Source organism: Leptonychotes weddellii, chromosome 16, assembly GCF_054177405.1.
Source record: "Leptonychotes weddellii isolate Sample4059 chromosome 16, ASM5417740v2, whole genome shotgun sequence".
NCBI classification, from domain to species: domain Eukaryota; kingdom Metazoa; phylum Chordata; class Mammalia; order Carnivora; family Phocidae; genus Leptonychotes; species Leptonychotes weddellii.
This window is the reverse complement of record NC_138384.1, coordinates 40,831,452-40,856,121: the sequence shown is the minus strand read 5'-3', so window position 1 is coordinate 40,856,121 and position 24,670 is coordinate 40,831,452. Positions and strand designations below refer to the sequence as shown.

At 44.8% G+C, this 24,670-nt stretch overlaps 1 protein-coding gene, 1 long non-coding RNA gene and 1 other non-coding gene across 3 annotated transcripts; 2 read left to right on the top strand and 1 right to left on the bottom strand.

Annotated features, from left to right (window-relative positions):
- The first annotated feature begins 488 nt into the window (after positions 1-488).
- On the top strand, positions 489-18,714 carry LOC145717590 (uncharacterized). Its single transcript, XR_014140921.1, has 4 exons — positions 489-7,173; positions 7,394-7,499; positions 10,786-10,900; positions 18,397-18,714. It is a non-coding gene; the product is annotated as an uncharacterized LOC145717590 (long non-coding RNA).
- Positions 1,625-1,731, top strand: LOC115944324 (U6 spliceosomal RNA). The gene has a single exon (XR_004078884.1). It is a non-coding gene; the product is annotated as a U6 spliceosomal RNA (small nuclear RNA).
- On the bottom strand, positions 14,211-23,009 carry PSMC4 (proteasome 26S subunit, ATPase 4). Its single transcript, XM_031039242.2, has 11 exons — positions 22,866-23,009; positions 21,851-21,949; positions 21,540-21,726; positions 19,614-19,760; positions 19,421-19,530; positions 19,213-19,306; positions 15,366-15,533; positions 15,208-15,284; positions 14,897-15,065; positions 14,629-14,684; positions 14,211-14,458 (listed from the first exon to the last, which is right to left on the bottom strand). The coding sequence occupies exons 1-11, from the start codon at positions 22,899-22,901 to the stop codon at positions 14,345-14,347; spliced, it is 1,257 nt and encodes a 418-aa protein (XP_030895102.1). The 5' UTR covers positions 22,902-23,009; the 3' UTR covers positions 14,211-14,344.
- Positions 23,010-24,670: the final 1,661 nt, after the last annotated feature.

Below are 24,670 nucleotides of genomic sequence, written 5' to 3'. Positions count from 1 at the left end.
TTCTGGTATGTATAGATTAATGCTTGTCAAAAAATTGGGGATGGTTTGGGGTGCCTGGGTGGCTCAGTTAAATGTCTGACTCTTGGTTTTGGCTTGGGTCATGGTCTTGGGGTCCTGAGATCAAGCCCCCGTGTTGGGCTCCATGCTCAGTGCAGAGTCTGCTTATCCCTCCTCTCTCGCTCTCTCTCTCATAAATAAAATTCTTTTAAAAATTGGGGATGGGGGGCGCCTGGGTGGCTCAGTCATTAAGCGTCTGCCTTCGGCTCAGATCATGATCCCAGGGTCCTGGGATCAAGCCCTGCATTGGGCTCCCTGAATGGCAGGAAACCTGCTTCTCTCTCTCCCACTCCCCCTGCTTGTGTTCCCTCTCTCACTGTGTCTCTGTCTGTCAAATAAATAAATAAAATGTTTTTTAAAAATTGGGGATGGTTTTAACCATTATTTCTTTAAATATTTTTCCTCCTCATTTCTTTTTTCTCTCCTCCTGGTTTTCTCATTAAACATATGTTGATGCATCTAAAGATGTTCCAAATTTATCTGAGTCTGTCTATTTTCCTTCATTCTGTTTTCTCTGTTCTTCAGATTGTATAATATCTATTTATCTATCTTCACGTTTTCTGATTCTTCTGCCAACTCAAATCTACTGGTTAGCTCTTATGATTTTTTTTTTTATATTAGTTATGGCATTCTTCAACTCCAGAATTGCCATTTGGTTCTTTTTATTATTTCTATCTCTTTATTGATATTCTCTACTTGATGAAACATTGTCTTCATATCTTCCTTTGTTCTTGTCCCTTTTTCTTGCCAAAAAATGGATATATTAGGTAACATATCATCGCAATTCTGAATATCAATCCCTCCTCCCACCCGCAGACTTGCTTTTGTTGTTTTTTGCTTAATTTGTTTTGTGTTTTGACTAGGCTATTTTAGTGAAATCCATTTCCCTTCGCAATGTGAAGCATTTAGTGTTGTGCTTGGGTGTGTTCTCAGTCACCTAGGATGACAGGAGTCTCCAACTATCCTTTCCCTTGATCTCTTTGTGAAGCAATCTGCCTCATTTGGTACTATTTCCAGCTCATTAGGCTCCACTGATTTCCTGCTGATTGCTCTGCTGTTTTCAACAATTTCTTGGAGGCGTAAATTGCTCAGTCTGATCCAATTTAATTCTGGAAGGACTGGTTTTTAAGGTCAATCTCTGAGGTGTGTTTTGATCTCAGGATTTGTAGCATATATAGATATGTATAAAAATAAAAGCACAGAAAGTGAGAGGATGGAATGGAACTATATAGGAGTAACATTTATATAAGTCAATGGAATTTAAGTTGCTATAATTCTGAAGTCAATTCTACATTAAGATGTATATGGTATGCAGGGCACCTGGGTGGCTCAGTCGTTTAAGCATCTGCCTTCATGAAGCTCAGGTCATGATCTCAGGGTTCTGGGATCAAGCCCTGCATTGGGCTTCCTGCTCAGTAGGGAGTCTGCTTCTCTCTCTGCCTTTGCTCCCCCAACCCCCATGCTTGCTCTCTTGCTCTCTCTCAAATAAATAAAAATCTTTTAAAAAGATATATATGGTATGCTTTAAAGAATCTATTAAGAAAGTAACTTTAAAAATAGTGAATGAGTGCTTGCTTCAGCAGCACATATTCTAAAATTGGAAGAATACAGAGAAGATTAGCAAGGCCCCTATGCAAAGATGACACACAAATTCATGAAGCATTCCATATTTTTTTTAACTATAAAGAACAAACTGAGGGTTACTGGAGGGAAGGTGGGTGTGGGGGGCTGGGTTAAATAGGTGATGGGTTAATAGGACACTTGTGATGAGCACCAGGTGTTGTATGTAAGTGATGAATCACTAAATTCTACACCTGAAACTAATATTACACTGTATGTTAACTGGAATTTAAGTAAAAACTTGAAAAAATATATATATAGTGAATGAGAAGAGAATCAAAACGTGTCACTATAAAAAAATCAACTAAACACAAAGGAAGGCAATAATGGAGAAAAGGAGGGATAATAAAGCTATAAGATATAGGAAACAACAAAATAGCAAAGTAAGTCATTATCAGTAATTGCTTTAAATGTAAAGGGATTAAATTCCCCAACCAAAAGACTTAGATTGGCAGAATGGATATAAAACAAAACAGAATCCAACTATTAGCTGTCTACAAGAGACTCACTTTAGATCCAAGACACATGGGTTAAAAATGAAATGATTGGGAAAGATATGCAAATAATTACCAAGATAGAGCAGGAATTGACTATACTAATACACAAAATAGACTAAAAACTGTTACAAGAGACAAAGAAGGACATTATATAATATATTGATAACAAGGTCAATATACCAAGAAGATCTATCAATTACAAACACATATGTGGCAAACATCAGAGCTCTGAAGTATATGAAGCAAATGTTGACAGAGAGGGAGAGACTTCAGCACCCTACTTTCAATAATATATAGAACAACCAGACAGGTGATCAATAAGAAAATAGAAGACTTGAGCAATACTGTAGACCAGTTGGGCCTGACAGATATACAGAACACTCCACCCAACAATAGAATACATTTGTGTCAAGTGCATGTGGAATATTCTTCAGGATAAACTATATGTTTATTTTTAAGATTTTATTTATTTGACAGAGAGAGAGAGCAAGTAGGCAGAAGGAGAGGGAGAAGCAGGCTCCATGCTGTGCAAGGAGTCCGATGTGGGGCTCGATCCCAGGACCCTGGGATCATGACCTGAGCCGAAGGCAGATGCTTAACTGACTGAGCCACCCAGGCACCCCAGGATAGACCATAGAACTAGTTAATACTTGTTAAGCCACAGAACAAATATTAATAAATTTTAAAAGATTGAAACTAGAATTCAGTAGCAGGAAAACTGGAAAATCAACAAATATGTGAAAATTAATCAGTACACTCTTAACTAATAAGTTAAAGAAGAAATCACAAGGGAAATTAGAAAATATCTTGAGACAAATGAAAACAAAAACACAAACTACCAAAACTTGTGACATGCAACAGAAGCAGTACTAGAGGGAAATTTATAGCAGTAAATGTCTATATTAAGATTTCAGGGGCGCCTGGGTGGCTCAGTCATTAAGTGTCTGCCTTCGGCTCAGGTCATGATCCCAGTGTCCTGGGATCAAGCCCTGCATCAGGCTCCCTGCTCCGCGGGAAGCCTGCTCCTCCCTCTCCCACTCCCCCTGCTTGTGTCCCTCTCTCGCTGTCTCTCTCTGACAAATAAATAAAATCTTAAAAAAAAAAAAAAAAGATTTCAAATCCACAACTGAACTTTACTCCTGAAAGAACTAGAAGAGAAAAACTAAACCCATAGGTGCTAGAAGGAAAGAAATAATCTAGATCAGAATAGAGAAATAAAATAGGAGATAGAAAAACAGTAGGGACAATTAATGAAATAGTAGAGGAAATTCATGAAACCAAGAGTTGTTTCTCCAAAAAAATAACATATTAACAAATCATTAGCTAGGCTGACTAAAAGGAGAGAAGACTCAAATAACTACATTAGAAATGAAAGAGATGGAGTTTCCTCAAAATGTTAAAAATAGAACTCTGGAAAACAGTATGGAGGTTCCTCAAGACGTTAAAAATAGAGTTATCCTATGACCAAGCAATTGCACTACTGAGTATTTACCCCAAAGATACAGATGTAGTGAAAAGAAGGGGCACATGGACCCCAATATTCCTAGCAGCAATGTCCACAATAGCCAAACTGTGGAAGGAGCCAACATGTCCTTCAACATGATGAGTGGATGAGTGGATAAAGATGTGGTTCATATATACAATGGAATATTACTCAGCCATCAGAAAGGATGAATACCTACCAGAACAGGAGGGGATTATGCTAAGTGAAATAAGCAGAGAAAGACAATTATCATATGGTTTCACTTATATGTGGAATATAACGAATAGCACAGAGGACCATAAGGGAAGCGAGGGAAAACTGAGTGGGAAGAAATCAGAGAGGGAGACAAACCATGAGAGACTCTCGACTCTGGGAAACAAACAGGGTTACAGAGGGGAGGGAGGTGGGGGGATGGGGTAATCAGGTGATGGGTATTGAGGTCACGTGATGTGATAGGCACTGGGTGTTATATGCAACTAAGGAATCGTTGAACACTACATCAAAAACTAATGATGTACTATATGTTGGCTAGCTGAACATAATTAAAAAAATAATTTTCTAGTATACTATAAAAAATTTCAATATTTACTAAGGATGTTTTTGTAGTAAAACTTATTCATTGTTTATGTGAAATTAAAAAAAAAAAAGATTCAAAGGGATACATGCACCCTGATGTTTATAGCAGCATTATCAACAATAACCCAACTATGGGGAGAGCCCAAGTGCACATTGACTGATGAATGGATAAAGATGATATGGGGTGTGTGTGTGTGTGTGTGTGTACACATACATGCAATGGAATAATTACTCAGCCATGAAAAAGAATGAAATCTTATCAAAAACTAATGATGTAATGAATGGTGAATAACAACATGATAAAATTAAAAAAATAAAAACCCATGACCTTTAAAAAAAAAAAAAGAATGAAATCTTGCCATTTGCAACTATATGGATGGAGCTAGAGAGTATAATGCTAAGTGAAATAAGTCAGAGAAAGACAAATACCATATGATCTCACTCATATGTGGAACTTAAAGAAGACAGATGAATATATGGGAAGGGGGAAAGAAAAAAAGGAGAGAGAGAAACAAGCCATAAGAGACTCTACGGTAGAGAACAAACTGAGGGTTGATGGAGGGGAGGTGAGTGGGGGATGGACTAGATGGGTGATGAGCCCTTTTTTTTTTTTTTAAAGATTTTATTTATTTATTTGAGAGAGAGAGAATGAGAGACAGAGAGCATGAGAGGGAGGAGAGTCAGAGGGAGAAGCAGACTCCCTGCCGAGCAGGGAGCCCGATGCGGGACTCGATCCCAGGACTCCAGGATCATGACCTGAGCCGAAGGCAGTCGCTTAACCAACTGAGCCACCCAGGCGCCCCTGAGCCCTTGTTTTGATGAGCACTGGGTGTTGTATGTAAGTAATGAACTACCAAATTCTCCAGAAACCAATATTTCACTGTATACTAACTACCTAAAATTTAAATTTAAAAAATAATTTTAAAAATAAAAGTAAAAAAGAAACGAAAGAGGTGATATTACCAATTTTACAGAAGAGAGTAATATGAACAATTTTGTGCCAGCAAACTGGATAATCTAGATGAAATGGACAAATTCCTAGAAACAACCTACTAAGACTGAATCATGAAGAAATAGAAAATCTAAATATACTTACAACTAGAAAGGAGATTGAATCAGCAACCCAGTACCTTCCAACAAAGAAAAGCTTAGGACCAAACAGCCTCACTGGTGAATTCTTCCAAATGACTTTAGATCTTAATTCTTTTATGGTACCATAGGCATGTATGTAAAGATACAAATTTCCCACTAGAAACATCCTTAACTGCATTCCATACATTTTGATAGGCTTTGTTTTTATTTTCATTCAGTTCAAAATACTTTTCTAATTTCTTATAATTTTTTTTGATGATTCCTAGAGTATTTAGAAATGTGTTGATTAAAATACTTTTGAATCCCAAATATCTTTAGTTGTTGATTTCTAATTTTTTTTAAAGATTTTATTTATTTATTTGACAGATAGAGACACAGTGAGAGAGGGAACACAAGCAGGGGGAGTGGGAGGGGGAAGCAGGCTTCCCACGGAGCAGGGAGCCCGATGTGGGGCTTGATCCCAGGACCCTGGGATCATGACCTGAGCTGAAGGCAGACGCTTAACGACTGAGCCACCTAGGCGCCCTGTTGATTTCTAATTTATTTCCATTGTAGTCAGAAACATACTTAGCATGATTTCATTTTTTAAAATTTATTAAGATGCTTTATGGTCTAGCATATTATTTAGGCTGGAGAGAATAATAGGGCATGCTGCCTTGAAAAGAGTGTGTATTCTTCTCTTGGTAGAGTGTTCAATAAATATCAGCTCAGTCAAATTGGTTGCTAGTATTACTGAAGTTTTCTGTACTCCTGCTGATTTTCTGCCTGGTTGTTATATCAATTATTGAGAGTGTATTGTTTAACTTTCCAACTTCTATGACTGAATTGTCTATGTCTCCCTTCAATTATGTCAGTTTTTATTTCATGTAACTGTAGGTTCTGTTGTTAGGGGCATATATGTTCATAATTGTTATATTTTCTTGAGGAAATTACCCTTTTATTATTAAATAATGTCCTTATTTTTCTCTAGTAACTCTTTTAAAGCATGTTTTGTCTGATATTAATGTGACCATCCCTTCTCTCTTCTGGCCACTCTTTGTATGGTGTATCTTTTTCCATTTTTTTTTTTTCAGCCTATTTCTGTCTATTGATATGGTTCAATTTATGTCTGCTATTTTGCTATTTTTCTGTATGCCTCATGTGGTTTGTTTGGGTTTTTTTTTTATATCTAACTTGTATTTGTTGAGGAACAATGTTATTCAGCATCTGCAAGGAAGATCTGGGGCTTATCTACTTGTTTATGAGTTTGGTATACAGATGCTTTTAAAAAAATTTTTGGGGTGCCTGGGTGGCTCAATCATTAAGCATCTGCCTTCGGCTCAGGTCATGATCCCAGGGTCCTGGGATCGAGCCCCACATTGGGCTCCCTGATCAGTGGGAAGCCTGCCTCTCCCTCTCCCACTCCCACTCACCCTGCTTATGTTCCTGCTCTTGTTATCTCTCTCTGTGTCAAATAAATAAATAAAATCTTTAAAAATAATAATAAAAATTAAAAAAAATTTAATTCCAGTGGATATATTAGAGAAGGGGGGAGGGGCAAAGGGAGAGGGAGAGAGAGAATCTTAAGCAGGCTCCACTCCCAGGATGGAGCCCGACATCATGGCTTGATCTCACAACCCTGAGATTATGATCTGAGATGAAACCAAGAGTTGGAGGCCCAAGCCCCTACTGCACCATCCAGGTGTCCCTGTCAGAACTTTTCAAAGTCCCCTGTCCCTGTCTTATTTTCCAGTTCTAACCGTTTCACAGCCCTAGGCGGATGTGATGCTGACCTTCAAAGAGTGACACCTCTTGCTATTGTTTTCAATAATGCCCTGAGGATAGACCTTTTACAGAGTTTCAAATCAGGTAAGTCCCCTCTGATGACTGCCAGACTCAGTTTCTGCAGTTTCTGGTGTTGGTTGAGAATGATTGAGAGTGACCCAAGGTAGAATGTCACAAATCCCACTGTTCTTATTGAGGTTCAGTAGTGTTTCTTCAATAAATGCCTTTTAGTTTGTCATAGAAGTTCAGTTCATTTATAGTGTTTTAAAATGGTAATTTTTTGCCTTTTTTTAAATCTGTGAAGGGAGAAGATTTACTGAGATCCTTACTGCACCATTCCAGAAGTCCCTTCTTGGCAGCTTCTTATAGGGTTAAACGTACACCATATGACTTAGAAATTCCACTCTGAGGTATTTACCCTAGAGAAATGAAAACTTATGTTCACACCAAAACCTGTAGGGTAATGTTCATAGATGCTCTGTTCATAATCCCCCAAACTTGAAACAAGTGAAGGATGACTCACAGAATGGGAGAAAACATTTGCAAATCATATATCTGATAAATAATTTGTATCTAGAATATAGAAAAAAAAAGCTTATAATTCAAAAATCAAAATATAAATAACCCAATTTAAAAATTGGCAAAGATTCTGAATGAATATTCTACCAGGGACAATATACAAATGGTCAGCAAGCACATGAAAAGATGGTCAACATCATCTTTTAGCCAGCAGGGAAATACAAATCAAAATCACACTGAGTTACCATTTTGTACCCATTAGGGTGACTAGAATTTAAAAAAAAAGAGAGATAATAGATGTTGGTGAAGATATAGAGAAACTGGAATTCTCATACACTGCTGGTGGGAGTGTAAAATGGTGCAGTTACTTGGGATAACAGAGACTAGCGTTTCCTTAAATGATTAAACATAGTGTTCCCGTATGACCCAACGATGCCACGTCTGGGTATATACCCAAGAGAAATAAAAAACATGTCCACACAAAAACTTGTAAATGGAGGAGTACCTTTGATGGGTGGTGAGGGCCAAGCTGTGCAACTCTCTACTCATACTGTAGGAAGATGGCTCAGAGACTTCTGATGAGGTGGGCACCCCTTAACCTCCAGGGCTCTGCAGACCCCACAGTACAGTCCTGGTGGCCTGACAGGAACACCTGGTCCAGCCTAATCAGTATACACACCACCAGAGTCTCTACAGTGACCTTTAACATCCAGGGTGGACCTGACTTTCAAGAGTGAGTTGTCAACAGTGAGAACCAGTGCTTGTGGATTTCCATGCACGGTGGTGTGGTCCCTCCAGGTTTTTTTCCTCTGGGGCCAAGGCTAGAGAAGATGGTGTCCAAACAGCACGGAAAGGTGGTAATGACCAAGGTGGATATTAATGACCACACATTATGAGTATGAGATGTCAGCTGTTCCCCAATGTGCTGGCCATCAAGAATGGGACATGATGGGCAAGTTTGTAGGTATCAGGGACCAGCAGGAAGGCTTCCTGAAGAAGCTGATCGGCTGACAAACAGGGAAGAGTCCTGATTCCCCTTGCCCCCCTGGATCCCCATGGTCCCAGGGAAGGACTCTGATGGAACTCACAGCCCCTCTGTGCCATCCCTTCACACCTCTTCCCTTTTGTCTGACTCCATGGGCCCATGCTTTGGAGACCTGGCCTCCAAACATGGGAGCCTCAAATATTTTCAACCCAGTTGACTGCCCAAGGTGGCCACCAGAGGAATGGTACTGCTGCTGGTCTGGGGACAGCTATCTTCCCACCTCTGTCTCTGCTTCTAGGGCTTGTTGCCATTCCCCCAGGATGCCTGGAGAGAGCCCTGGGGCCAGCCACAGTGTTACTATTCCAGCAGTAACAGCTTGGTTCTCATCTCCCTGGTCCCTTCTGATCTGAACCCAGGTATCTGGCTCATTTGCCTCCTGTATTTTTCTTTCCTGCTGCCCACCCCCCACCTTTTTTTTGTAAAAAAGAAAATTTAAGAAAAAAAACCCAACAAGTGAGAATAATATACAATTCTCTCATTTATTATAAGTTTGAATAAAACTTTATGTGATTACTACCTCCTGTGAAGAACAGACCCTGGGCTCTGCACTAAAATTACCCTGTAGCTGCCTCCCACTCCCCCACCCAAAGAGCCTCTTCCCTTCTTTCCTCCTAGGCACAAGGGCAGAGAATTGCACTGGGCTGGGGGAGCCCTGCAGACCCATGACTCTGGAAGGCTGAAGACACTGCCTTCCCTCACCATTAGCTGGCCCTTTTGTTCTCTGAGCAGGAGACTTACCTGTGAACAAGCCAGACCAATCAAACTAGAGTTCGCATTGTCAAAAAAAAAAAAAGATAATCAAACATGTAAATGGATTTTTATAACAGCATTATCCACAGTAGCAAAATGTGGAAATAACTTAATGTCCACCAACAGGTGGCTAAACAAAATGTGGCTGTTGTGGGATGAATTTGTCCCCCCAAATTTTATATATTGCAGTCCTAGCACCTAGTACCTCAGAAGGTGATGGTATTTGGAGATCGGGTCTTGAAAGAGGTAATTCAAGTTTAGTGAGGGCATGAAGGTGGGCCCTAACGCAATGACTAGTGTCTTTATAAAGAGAGATTAGGACACAGGCTTGCCCATACAGAAGGAAGACCATGTGAAGACATAGGGAGAAGAAACAGCCCTGGTGACACATTCATGTTGGACATTGAGCCTGTACAATTATGAGAAAATACATTTCTGTTGTTGAAGGCACCACTCTGTGGCACTTTGTCACGGCAGCCCTTGCAAACAAATACAGTGGCATATCCACACAATGGACTATCATGCAGCCTTAAAAAGGAATGAAGTAGTGATATACACTGTAACTGGGATGAACCTTTAAAAACATTCTGCCAAGTGGGAAAAAAAAACAACACATAACCCAGTCACAAAAGACCACATGTTCTATGATCACATTCAGATGAAATTCCAGAATAGGGAAATCCAGCGATGAAAGTAGATTAGTGGTTGCTTATGGCTTCAAGGACTGGGGGTGGGGCGGGGGGAGTGGTCTTTTTATTACGGAGTTGTGGTTATGTGTAAAATTGCTATAAACATTCTTGAACAAGTTTCCTGTAGGTATGTATTTCTAATTCTCTTGCACAGATACCCAGGAGTGAAATTACTAGATCATAGTGTAGATCTATGTTTAATTTTTACAAGAAATGCCAAATTGCTTTTCATAGTAGTTGTGCCAGCTTATACTCTCATGAGCAATACGTAACAGTTCCAGTTTCTCCACAGCCTTGTTAACCTTTGACATTGTCTGTCTTTCACATTTTAACCATTCTAGTAGATACGTTGTACTTGCTATTGTGGTTGCTTTGTGTTTTTCTTGGTGACTTGAGGACTCATCCTAATACCATTTTTACAAATGGATTCTCTCCAAATGTTTTTAGACCCTGGCTAGAGGCCAATCAGTTGCTCTTCTTGAGCTGCTGGTTAAGTGCACACCCTAACTACCTCTCTCATTGGGTGCTCACACTCCAGGACACTATACACCTGCCCTAATTGCCCCAGGACCACGTACCAGACAACCAGGGACAGCCCCTCTTCCCCAGAGTCTGCTGAAATTATTCAAAGTAGCAGTCCTAAGCCTTGCCTAAGTCCTAAGCTTACCTTGCCTCCATCATTCCTTCCCACAGAAACAGCAATAAAGGTGCTTGCCCACAGTTCTCTTCTCTCCCGTGGCCTTGTGTATGATTCTGGCACTTCCACAAAGCGACCCCACATGGCATGCTGTGTTCTCCCCTGGGAACTGTGAGTATAATAAATTGTAAAATTCTCCACTTTCTCTCTCTTGATCTGCATCACCATACCTTACCCAAAGTAATATGGTTAAAACACTCATGCTGTGGACTTTTTTGTTGTTGTTGTTCTTATTGGCCATTTGTCTATCTTTTGTGAAGTGTCTGTTCACATCTTTTGCCCATTTTTTGTTTTTTATTTTCATCCTATTAAGTTGTACGAGTTCTTTAGATATGCTAGAGAGAAGCCCTTTTTGGATATATGTATTATAAATATTTCATGTCAGCCCATAGCTTCATTTTCATTGCCCTAATGGTATCTTTTGATGAGAAATTTTTAGATTTATTGAAGTTCAATTTATCTTTTTTTTTTTTTTTTTAAGGTTAGGGCTTTTTCTTACTCCAAAGTCATGATGATATTCTACCATATTTTATTCTAGAAACTTAATAGTTCTTTATATCTCTGATCCACCTCGATTTATTTTGGGGGTATGGTGTTAGATATAGGTTGAGGTTAATTTTCCCAAGTTTATCCAGTTGTTCCAGCACGATTTTTTGAAAGAACTGTCCTTTCCTGCATTGAACTGCCTTGGAGTTTTTTCAGGACAATCAAATGACTGTACGAGTATAGATCTATTTCTCGATCCTCTATTTTGTTCCACTTATCAATTTATCATTATACCAACATCACATGGCCTTGATTTTAGCTTCATAGTAAATCTTGAGTTCAGGTAGTGTAAATCCCCCAGCTTTATTCTTCTTTTAAAATACCCTTAAGTATTCTAAGTCCTTTGCATTTCCACATGCTTACAATTAGTAGCAATTTCTGCAGAAGTGCCTGTTGGGATTTTGATTCACCATTGAGTGTATAGTTCAACTTGAGGAAAACTGACTTCTAAACATTTTTGGGTCTTCTCAGCCATGATTATGGCACATCATTCCATTTAGTTAGGTATTCTCTAGCTTCTCACAGCAAAATTGTGTAATTTTCAGGTACGTGTTTTGTTAAATTTATTCCTAAGTATTTTATGTTCTCTAAAAATGGAACTTTTCTCTTTTAAATTTCATTTTCATTTATCTGCTGTAATATAAAAATTAAAATTGGGGGCATATATTGTCCTTGAAACTATAAATCTTTCCCACAAAGAAAACTCCAGGTTCAGATGACTTTAATGTCAACTGGAACCACGATTTAAGAAAGAAATAATACGACATTAATATCTTTTTCAGAAAATAGAGAAAGAAGGGACATTTCCCATCTCAACACCGACACTAAAACCTAAGAAACCTATCATGAGGAAAAAAATTGTAGACCAAAATCAGTAATAAGCATACACACAAAAACCTCCAAAAAAACCGAAAAGAAAAAAAACCCCCACAAACCCACAATTAGCAAGTGGAATTCAGCAATATATATAAAGGATAATACATCATGACCTAGGAATGCAAGGCTGGTATGACATTCTAAATGAATCAAAGTAATTCACCATCTTAAGAAGGAAAGAAACCAGAAGATCGTGTCAATAGTTGCTTTTTATGTATTTGACAAAACTCAATACCATTCACGAGGACTCTCAATAAGCTACAAATAAAACAAAACTTTCCCAGTTTGATAGGGGATAGGTATGAAAATGAACAGCTAACATACACTTTATGATAAAATATTCAATGTTTTTCCCCTAAGGTCAGAAACAAGGTTCTTCCATTCAACATTGTCCTGTAATACATATAAAGTGTATAACAAAACAAAAGCATTCCCATGGCACCCTCACCCCCTATTTCCCTACTTCCAAGAGTAGACTACTTCTCATCCTCTTGTTTTGAATTCACTTCCATATTTCTAAAGTCTATGCTTTTGTTAATTCATCAGTTTTAGGTATTAGCTGCTAGTGAGTGTGAAAGATGAGGGCTTAAGGTGTCTGAACAACCCATTTTCCTCTTTTCTCTTGTGCTGCTTGGTTTCCTCAGAAGGAATCCTTGAGTTGCCTGCCCGGGGCTCTCACTTAACCTCGTCTTCCGCACGCACGCCCTCTCTCATCCCTGCTTCAGGCCTGCCAGCCCAGAGACCCAGGGTCCAGACTTTCCTGGAGTAAACCTCCAGCCAGGCTGGAGAAGGGGTTCGGGGCCTGGAATAACAACTCGTTCCTTCCCTGCAGGCCAGGTTCGAGTCCCACTTGGTGTATGAATTCTGATTTCTGTGTAGCCTTTCAGGTAGTCCGTGTTTCCAGCCCTCCCCTTCAGAACTTGGCACTGGTGATCTCTGAGTGCTAATCTGTTCTGGGCTCCCCTTTACTTCAGGCTCAGTTGGGTTGATGAGCAGTTATCTGCCTCTCCCCAAAACTGTGTTGCTACCACGTCCTCTCTCTTCCTGTGTCCTTGTGAATGTACATCTTGCTCTCTTCTCTCCTATTTTAGCGAGGTTCCAGGGAGGAGGAAAGGGTAACCTCCACTCAACCTGCCATGCTCCTCTACAGAGGAATCACCCCCATCTCCTCAAGGACCTGTGACTACTGTTTTTCCTTATCCTTTCTTCCCACCTCACCTCCAAATACACAGTGACATTTGTGTATTTGTTCAAGAAATAGTAAGTGAATGTTTACCATGTGTAGACACTGGGACTTGAACTGTGATCAGGCCACAATCCCTTGCCTATAGGAGCTTCCAGTTCAGAGGAGGGACAGGCAAGCACGTGAGGAAGTCTAAGGGGGCATAAGTGCCAAGCAGAGCATGGACATGGTGCTAGTGGAGCATAGAAGGGTTCCTTCCCAAGTTGAGGCATCAGGGAAGGCTATGCAGAGGGAGAGGTGTCTCAACAGAGACCTCAAGAGAGAATGGGAATTAGTCCAACCAAACACATTTGTGCCCCAACAAGACCACAGGGAGAAGAGCCAAGGACAGTCACAAAACCTAGCCATCCCACCTCCTCCCCGCAACCCTCATCCCTACTCTTGGGGACTCTACTCTGACCCTCAGCCCTACTTTTGGGGACTCTGCGGGGCTAGCTCCTTGTCCTTGATATTCCCTCTGAGTGTGAGGAAGGCAGGAATCACCCAAGACTCAAATGGTCTTCTACCTACTCTAAGAAATGTGGGTAGGGAAATGTGCAGGGGCTTTATTTGTGGTCAAGGGCTATGGTCTGAGGTTCGATTTCCGCTTCTTTTCCTCAATTTTCTGAAGTCATTTGATTTGAATTCTTTGCTTCTCTCTCAAACCGTAACCCAGGACTGTACCTCACCCATTCATCTGTCAGGAGAGCAGGAAGGGACAGAACATCCTATTCATGGCCCAGTTTTCTCCAAAGGAGTGAAACTTTTAGGAAGAAATTGAACAGATTCAATCTTGTATATTTATTGAGTAAACCAATCCTGGGTAAAGAAAAAAGAACACTAGGTTTTGGGACAGAGGCTGGGGAGGTGAGAGAAGTCCCCTCCCCTTCCCTCCCACCACAGGGGGTGGGTCACTTATAAAACTCATGCTCTTGCTCGTCCTTCTTGATGACTGTCTTGTACGCTTTCTCGAAGTCCTTTGCCAGAACAATGTAGCGGTTCTCACGGACGGCCAACATTCCACTCTGTTGAGGGACGAGAGTTAAAATCTATTCCCCAGCCCTAGTGATGGTGGAGGGAGACACCAGGCCCCAAGCCCCAGGGAGGCAATGTGGGACATAAGGATTGTGGCAGAGTGGTCTCAGAGGGTCTTCATACACCCCCTGCCAGGATCCAGAGAGAAACCCTCACTCACCTCCTGACAGATGGAGTTGATATCAGCTCCTGAAATCTTATCTGGTCGGGCCACATCTGCGGCAGGTGAATTAAGGAAACCCCTTTCCCTGCATGAGGGGGTAAATGCCTGGAACCAGAAGTCATCCTCAAGCTTTGTCACCACCCCCACCCCTGGACCTTGGTCTCCTGCCCTGTACAAGTTGGGTCACAGTGAAGGCAAAGATGGTAATGAAGATCCAGTCCCCGTTCCCAACCGGGACCCTCCCCTCACTTCCAGAGCAGGATACAATCTTCCAAGTCAACCTCCTCAGAGAGATTCATCTTGCTGGTGATAGTGGAGAAAATCAATCTCTTCTGGCGGCGGTCAGGGAGTGGAAATTCGATTTTACGGTCAAGGCGTCCTGGCCGTAGCAGGGCAGGATCCAGAGTGTCTGCTCTGTTTGTGGCCATGATCACCTGGCATTGGGGACAGGTCAGCTCAGGCCTCTGTCCCCCTACACCCTCTTTCCTGTCATGATACCTGCCCCCGCACATGCCAGCCTCCACTTTTCCCTGATTCCCATACCACACCTCCCCTTGCCCAGCCTGAATCCCGAACCTTGACGTTAACGTTCTGGTCAAATCCATCCATTTGGTTCAGCAGCTCCAGCAGGATTCTCTGAACCTCCCTGTCAGCTGGAGAGCGCAACACGGTCAGTCCAAGGCAACCCATACAAGCCTGCTCAAGACCCCAGGCCCTGTTGAGGCATCACTCACCCCCTGTCTGGGCATCAAATCTCTTGGTGGCAATGGCATCAATCTCATCTATGAAGATGATGGCAGGTGCGTTCTCCTTGGCCAGGCGGAACACATCCCGGACCATGCGGGGGCCCTCGCCCAGGTACTTCTGTACAAACTCTGAGCCCACGACCCGGATAAACGCAGCTGATGGCAGGATGACAAGGGTTAGATGAGGAAGGGCCTCCCACAGGGCCTGTACTGCTTTACATAAAGAAACTGCGAGTCCCCTGAAGACATCCCTTTCTTTGAACACCCACTCCAAGTAGCCCGGGTCATTCTCTCATGCCCTGGGGCTGTGTCCCAGATCCTGCTGGGAGGACCAGGCATCTGCTTGCACCCCATAGCAACCCAGCAGCCCAAATCACGAATCCAGGACCCCAAGCACATATTCTGACATAACCAACAAGTAGCAATGTAGTTGAAGACAGGCTTGTTCTGGGCCTCTCCTTTTGAACTTATTTCTTAAAGTCTAACGTGTTTGTTAATGTCTAGATGCGGCTCTGTGTGGCATGGAGCAACAGAACCCTCCTTTCAGCTACCACAGGGAAGGGAGCCACACTGTCCATGATGCAGCCCTGGAGGTTTTCTGTCCTAACCAGGAGCTGTGCATGTGGCAGGCCTGTTCTGCCACGCCCTAACATCCAGAATCCACACCCAGCTCAAGGTGTTCCTCCTCTCCCTACCTACATCACCTGGGGGCTCGCTCAACTGCAAACCTCAGGGTATCTAAACACATCCCAGTGTTTGCCTCGGCCACACATTTACGTGGCCGCTCTGCAGGTGTCCACATTGTTGAAATCCCAACTTCTGAACTCCCCATATCTGACTCGGGCCTCGGTCTGTCTGCCTTCCCCACACTCCACTGCTGCGGTGCCCTGTCCACCCCCCGCCCCCCGCCTCCCCTTCCCCGTCCTCCCAATCTCTCGTACTGTGTTTCAGTGAAAACCTCCTGGTCACTGAATTACAGCACGTCCCACACTCAGCCCGTCTTTCCCCAACGCCAATCCTGTGAGGGTCACCATTACCCACCCCCCCATGGCCCCAAGAAGAAAGTGGAAGTTGCTCCTGACTCCTCCCACTTGCCAACCCCCTCTAGTCAGTCAGTAAATCCTGTCACTTCTGCCCCCTGATTCTACCTTCTCTCTCCAACCCCTACCCCCAAGGCCTCTGCCCAAGGCTATAACAGTCAGTCCTCCGGATCACTCCAAAGTCTTCTAACTGGCTGTCAGATTTCTCCTCTCTCCAGTTCACTTCCAGCTGCCAGAATAATCTTTCAAAAAGCTTATCTAATCATACCACTTCTCTAATGGGGTGGCCACTGGCCACATGTGGCTGCTGGGGAACACAAATGTGGCTGGTCCAAAATGAGATAGGCTGTCACTGTGAAATACTCACCGGACTTCCAGAGAGACTTAGTACAAACTAGTGTAAAATACCTCAACAAATGTCCACCAACAAATGTCCGGATAAATAAAACATGGTATATACATACAATGGAATATTATTCGGCCTTAAAAAGGAATTCTATTTTGACACCTGCTCCAGCAAGGATGTGCCCTGAAGACAACAGGCTAAGTGAAAAAGACAGTCATGAAAACACAAATGTAGGATTCATCTACTTCTATGAGATACTCATGTATGACAGCCAAATTCCTCGCCACTGGAAGTAGAGCAGAGGTTATTGGGTTTGGGGGCGAGGGGGTGTGGAGAACACAGTTAGTGTCTAATGGGTATGGAGTTTCAGTCTGGGACCATCGTTCTGTCCCAAGTTCTGGAAATGGGACAGGGGTGGAGGTTGTGCAGCACTGTGAATGTTCTTAATGCCACTGAATTGTACACTTAAAAATTGGTTAAAACACTAATTTTTGTTATATATATTTTACTATAGTAAAAAAATTTTAAAAATCTTCAATTTTATATGTGCTACATGTTAAAATAATAGTACTTTGACTGTACTTGTTAAATAAAATATATTAAGTTCACCTACTTCTTGTAACTTATTTCTTTTAGTGGGTACTTAAAATTCTTAAATTCTGTATGCGGCTTGCATTGTATTTCTATTGTCTCCTGCCCGTCTAAAACCACCCTGCTCTCAGGACAATGTGCAAAATCCCTGACATTTGTGCTAAGACTATATTCACACCCTTTCTGAGCTCTCCAGCCTCACCCTTGGGGAACCTGCCAAGCACAGCCCTCCTTCAGCCAGCCCACCAACATCGGCTGAGCAAGTACCACAGTGCGTTACTGGGCAGATGCAGGAAACGCAGGAAAGAACGAATGTACAAGGTCCTACCCTTGTGGAGTTTCATCGTGGTCTACTCACAACTCACTCAATAAAAAGTTCTTTCCCACCCCGGGCCTTTGCACATACTATTCTGGGATGCTCCCTCCCAATTGTGTGCCTGACACATCGCTCATGCCTCACTTCCTCTGGGAAGCCCTACCTGAGAGGCACAGGCAGAATGGACCAACGTGCCCTCCCATGAGGGCGATCCCACTTCTCTCCCTGCTTCCCTGGGGCATCTACTGCTCTGCAGACTGCTCCTACTCAACCTCCCCTCCGACTGAGCCCCCTCGCTCACTCACTTCAGCTGCAGGGGCCTCCTTGTTATTCCTGGAACACTAAGCACATTCCCGCCCCACCAGACAGTGCTGCCGCCTGATACGTGCCTCCCGCAGACATCCATGTAACTCACTCCCTCACGTCTTTATGTGAACATCATCTCATAAAAGTCTTCCCCGACCACCCCCCAGTTCTGCCATATAAAGTGGAAGCCCTTTGTCCTGCTTCCTCTCATCATGCGTTCAGCACCACGTGACCTATAATCTGTTCACCTGTTTATCTGTCCAAGGACTTCCCCAACTAAGACATCACCTCCACGAAGAAAGGAGACTTTGTTCTGTTCACTGCCATGTCTCCTGCACTTAGAGCGCGGCTTGGCACACTTAGGTACTCAATAAATAGTAACTGAATGACTGAGTTCTATGTGTTTTTCTTTTTCCGCAGCCACACTGGGAGGTTCTCCAACACGGGACATGTCTGAGCTCAGCTCAGGGCCTGGGAGAGCAGAAGTCCAATGAACCACTAAGCAAATGAATGTTCAGAACAATGGCTGGCATTTCTTGTCCACTCTCTACGTGCCAGGTATGGTTCTAGAAGCTTTATATTGATTTAATCCTCCGAATAACCCAGACAGATAGGAAACGGAAGTCACAGAGAGACTAACTTATTGAGTAGTGACATACACTAGCTTACATAGGGGAGCCAGATTTCAAACCCACTCAGCTTGGCCCAGAAAACCCACTGCTTAACCACTGCCTTCTATTGCCCCCAGCTCACACATGTTAAGATTTTAAGATGTGCTGAGCCCGAATCTCAGGCTTTATAAACAGTAACAGAGCGACTTTCAGACGTTTTTGTCTGGAAGCTATAAGAAATACGTGTATAAACAACCACAAGTGTATGTGTGTACGCAAAAGGTTTCACGAATATGAGCTCTTACTATGTGGGATGGATGCTGATGTTTCCAGTTTCATTTTTTTACATGCTGGTTGCAACCCATGAATTTGAACTCATGGTTACTAATGGGTGACAACCCACTGTGAAGCAAGTCTTCTGTTAGACGAGGGGACTGAGGCATGAGGCAGTGAAGCCACCTCCCCAGGACGGCACAGCCAGTAAGAGGCAGCCTGGGGCTTTGACCCCACAGCCCCCGTTCTTAATCGCCACACCTTGCCACTTCCTGGGGAAGATGAGAAAGCAGGAAGCGAGGTCCCAAGAGCCCAGAAGGTCAGAGCTCCAGGGAAGGGCCCAGCAGCTCACCTGTCGTGTGATGAGCCACAGCCTTTGCCAACATGGTCTTACCGCAGCCGGGTGGACCATACATGAGGACGCCTCGGGGAGGGTCAATGCCGATCTGAAATGCAGAGGTAAAGAAGGATGAGCCAGGGAGTCCCACCGCCAACTCGAGACACGGCGGTGGGGGGGGGAGGGGAGGGCTGTCCCTTCCCTGGCACTTCCAGCCCCTCACCTGCTTATAGAGCTCAAAGTGTGTAAGCGGGAGCTCCACAGCCTCCCGCACTTCTTGCTTCTGGATGTCCATGCCCCCGATGTCTGCATACATCACGTCTGGCTTCTGGTCTGGTGGGAGAGCAGAGCGGGGGCTCCCAGCCTGGCCCACAGGGTCCCCTCAGGCTTCCCCAGCCCTGGGCTCCCCCTCCCACCTGAGGTGAGCATCATGATGCTGCTGTCTGCCTCAGGAGGCAGCACGTCCACCAGGGCATTGCTGTGCTTATGGAGGGCCACCGAGGCATTAGGCTTGAGCAGCTCTCGGTCAATGGTGCTCAGGATGCGCACGTAGTAGTTGGAGCCTTTGGGAGACAGGAAGGGAGCAGGGAAAGTCAGAAGTGCAGAGAACCTCAAAACTGTCTCCTCCCCCAAATCTTAGAGTCGTAGCCTCCAGGCCAACAGTATCTTTCACTCAGACCCCGAACAGCCCTCCTGGCCTCTAGTCTTGCCTCCTCCGGTCCATCCCCACATTTGTGACGACAGCTTCCTTGTCCATCTCCAGCCCCGACGGTCTCTCAAGCTCCAGCCCTAGGTGAGCAGCAGCCTCCTGGAATGTGTCCCCCCGCGTGTCCCCAGGGTCTCCCTCACTCACTGTGCTGCTCCTCTTGGGTCCCTGTCTCAGAGAGGCCCGTGGTCCCTAGTCACCAGCTAGAGTCCCAAGGCTCATGCTGGACCTTTCTCCCCTGCCCTCCACAGCCCATCAGTCCCTGTGCTCTTCCACCCAGCCTCCTGAATGTCTCCAACTTCCTCTCCTTCACCACAGACCCCACCTGATTCAGCCTTCCGCTCCCACCTAGGTCTCTGCACCAGACTCCTCCCTGCTCGCCCAGCCTCCAGGCTCACGGCTCCCATCCACCTTCTACTCTTATGGTGCTGATACTCACCTCTGTGCAGCATCAGTCTCTCTCCTGACCTTCAGACCTGGCTGTCTAGCAGCCTCCCAGACCCCTCCCTGTGAAGTCCTCGGCTGCCTGCACTGTCTCCCTCCAAACCTACTCTTCTGCCCATGTTGGCATCTCAGGGATAGCCCCACTGTCCCCCTAAGTCCTACAGGTCCAAGCCACAAGCCTCATTCTGGGGATCTCCCTCCCTTCACCACCTCACCTCCGTCCAATTCCAGGCCCAGTTACACTCCGTTCCCCACCTTTACAAGAAAATGGCTTGGTCCAGAAGAGCAGAAGCCAGAAGCAGGAAATGACAGATAACACACAGAGACAACAACCATCATAAGGGCAGGGCCTGAACCCGTGTTAACAACAGCAGCTACCACATACTGAGTCCTACCAGAGCCCAAGCTCTTCACACTTCACCCATGGTTTCAAATTGCCAGTCCCAACCCAGTAACTGTCATGAAATCAACTTAGAGGGTCACACCCAGAACACTGTTTAAGACAAAAACAGGCTAGAACAGAATAAAAAACATCAGAGTATGTGACACATAGTAAGGCTAAATATCATTTGATGAAACTTTCAATATATATTTAGCTTTTATATATGGATATGTACATAGCTGACCCTTGAACAATGCAGGGGTTAGCAGCGCCAACCCCTCAGGCAACTGAAAATCCACATATAACTTGACTCCCCAAAAACTCAACTACTAATAGCCCGCTATTGACCAGAAGCCTTACCAATACCAAAAACAGTCAATTAGAACGTTTTGTATGTTTTACGTATTATATACTATAACCTTACAGTAAAGTAAGCTAAAAAGAGAAAATATTATTGAGCAAATCATAAGGAAGAGAAAATATGTTTACTGTACTGTATTTATCCAAAAAATCCGTGTATAAGACCCATACAGTTCAAACCTGTGTTGTTCAAAGGTCAACTGTACACCTAGGTACATATATATATACACGAACACACACAAAACACACACATACACACGTGTAGAGAGAGAATATAAAATATATGTCTACTTTTATATCAAAGTCAGAAAAACACCATTACATTGCCTTGCTTTGTTTGTTCTTCTAAGACCCCAGCACACTTCCTGGTCCATGACAGGAAAAGAATTAACCGATGTTTAATGAACAGATGAGTGAACGAGGTGCCCCCCTACGCACCCACCCACGCACCTGTGGTGGAGCCCACAATGGCTGTATTCTGATCCACAGCCTCCAGAAACTGTCCGATGACCAGTGGGATGCTCTGGATTCGCTTCACCTCCTCCTGGGCATGGAGGAATTCCTTCTTCAGGTTCTTCTGCTCATCCTTGATGTATTCCTCCTGCACCTCAAGGAACTCCAGCTCTTGCTGCAGCTTCTGTGAGCGGAGAGGGGTAAGGTAGATGGTTGTGTCCGGTCCTGCTGAGCCAGGCAGCAGTGGAAGGTGGGGGGAGTACGGCATGCTGGATCCTGTGCAGGGTCCAGACTGTGGCTGACTGTACCTTGTAGCGGCTGTACAGGTCCTCCAGGTCCTCGGGCTCAGGCCCCAGGAAGGAAAGGCCCGTCTGGGGCCGTGACACAGACAGTGCTGGGATCTCATCCTAGAACAAGGGAGAAAACTCAGGTTGGAAAAAGAGCGTCCCCTCATGAGAGAATCTAGAGCACCCTCCCCACTCCACCATGAACCACTCAGCCCCTAACAGGCTCCTGACATCATTCAGCCCCTCTAAATAGACTCTACAAGCCTCTCAGTCCCCTAAATAGGCTCCTGATGTCACCTAGCCTCTAACAGGGCCCCTCTGTCAACTAGCTCCCCAAACAGGTATTTTACTATCATATGCCCCTTGTAACATATCCCCGATATCAACCTGACTCCCAACTAGGGCCTAAAGGTCACATCAACTCCTTACCGGACTCTAATGCCTCTTAGCCCCCGTCAACTAGTTCCTAGTATCACACGACTATCTCATTATAGGCTGTTAAAGTCACCTTCGAACATTCTAACATTACCCAGTTTTCCCCAAAAGATCCCTCATGTCACAGAACCCGGACTCAAATTAGGTCCTTATGTCATCCAGTTCCCTAGGTCGGCCGCAAACATCACTCGGCCAGACCACAGATATTACGAAGCCCCCCAACACCAGCCAAGCCCCGAACGTCAGTCAGCTCCCGGCCCCCCGTGAGACATCATTCGGCCCACGGCCAAGTGCCCTATCACTCACACCCCGACACATCCGCAGCCCCGCCGGGTCACCGATATCACTAAGCACTCCTAGCTAGCCCCCGAAATCATTCCGTGCCAAAGAACCTGTAACGTCACTCATTCCTGCAGCCGCGCGTTCTGAGCCTTACTGCCCTCCTAACATCATTCAGCCACAGAGCCAGGCCTCGGGGCGGCATAGAGCTCTCCACCGAGGCCTCCAGAACCAGCCAGACCCGGGCCGGAAATCCCGCAGCCACTCAGCACCCCACGCAGGTCGGCCTCGCCCTCTCCCCGCGAGCCCGGCAGCACCGGACCTGAGCTTTCTCCACCAAGATGCCTATTTCCTCCATAGTGACCAAGCCGGCCTCTTGTGGCCCAGCCAGACCTAGTCACCGCTTCCGCCGACGCTACCGGAAGACTAGGGCCTCTGTGGATTCTGGGAAACGTAGTTTAAGACTTCGCTAGGGAAGGCTGGATGGGCCGCAAAGGATGGAGGGAAGGGAAGTCTTCGTCCTGGGCTCCGCCGCCAAAACAAGCTTAGGCGCCCTCCTTACCTGGGCTGGGGACGGCGCGCGTGCGCAGTAACGCGTGGTGGCACCATCTCGAGCGGCGTCCGCGCGCAGTTTTTCTCGCCAGTAGGCGGCGCTGCCTCCTTGCTTTTTCAGTTGAGGAACTGGCAGATCCGTCCGGGAGAGCTTGGTGGCCAAGGGCTGGTGGCGCTCATTTAGTGGTGGGGCTGGAGATGCTTTGGGCGGGGTTCCCCAGAGGGGTTCCTTTAGGAGATCTAAATGTGGGCAGCGCCCGAGGATTGTCCCCCGCGTGGGGACGGGAAGCACCGGGCTCCACCCTGGGGGTTGATATAGTGTGGGCCAGGAGTGAAGGCTGGAGAAAGAATTCTTGAGACGTTTTTGGTGGAAGAAGGTGCTTTATTATAGCAGGGGGACAGGACCCGTGGGCAGGAAAAGCTGCACTTGTGTTTGTGAGGAGTGACTGATTAAATACCTTCTAGTTTGGGGTGGGGGGGACGATGCTAAGGATAGAGTAAGTAAGTCTCTAAGGAATTTGGAAGTAAAGCTTTCAGGACCTTGAGGGGCTAGCTGCTGCTAAGATAAGATTATTTACTAATACCTAGTAAAACATCAGTCTTGAGGCTCTTCAGATGTGTATCAGTGGGCCATATGCTCTGGAGGTCGTTGCAAATTTATCTTGGGGAGTATTGACCGCGATCAGAGAAAGTGACACTAACAAGAGCAAAGCTATGGTGGTAAAAACAATGGAGGAGGTCCTTGAGAGAGCTGTAGGAGTGTGACAATCTGTAAGCCTCAGGAATTCCACCCCGGGGAATGCGAGCCTCAGCGAAGTGTGGCCTGGTTTCTTTTTCTCCCATCAGGGTTGAGGAGCCCCAAGCTTGCGTTACTGGTTAGCAGTGAATCAGGTAGAAACCAGGGTCAGGGCTGGAGAAAATGAGGCAGCCGTGCCAGGCATTGGGCCCGAGGGAGACCTGCAGACCTATCTATGCCAGGCCCTGCCTAAGTCATAGGTGCCTCAACTCACTGAATCTTGATAGACAGTATGTTACCCTTTTACAGAGAAGGACACAGTCTCAGAGCTTTGAAGCTACTTGCCTGTCACAAGGGTCAGAGTGTGGAGCCCCGGATCTGTCTGTCCCCACAGCCCCTGCTTCTGGCCCCAGGGACACACTGCTCAGTGTTTGTTAAGTAAACATTTTATTTTGGTATAAATACAGAGAAGTCTACAAATCATTAGCGTGCCATCCAATGGCTTTACACAAAGTGAACACACCAGTATAACCAGTACTCAGATCAAGACACCAAACATTAGGTGCCTCCCACAGGCTCTTTTCCTGCCACGCCATCTTCTCTGAAAGTTTTCCCTTTTCTGATCTCCAGCAGCCTGGATTACCTTTGTCTGTTTCAATCCATGTAGTGCGTACTGTGTATTTGGCTTCTTTTTACTTGACATCACATTTGTGACATCCACATTGCACAGAGGAATAGTTCCTTCATTTTCATTTCTGTCTGCTTTCCATTGTGTGAATATGCCTCAAAATGGGTATTTTCCAGCTTGGGGGTTATTCTGGTGCTATGAAAGTTCTCGT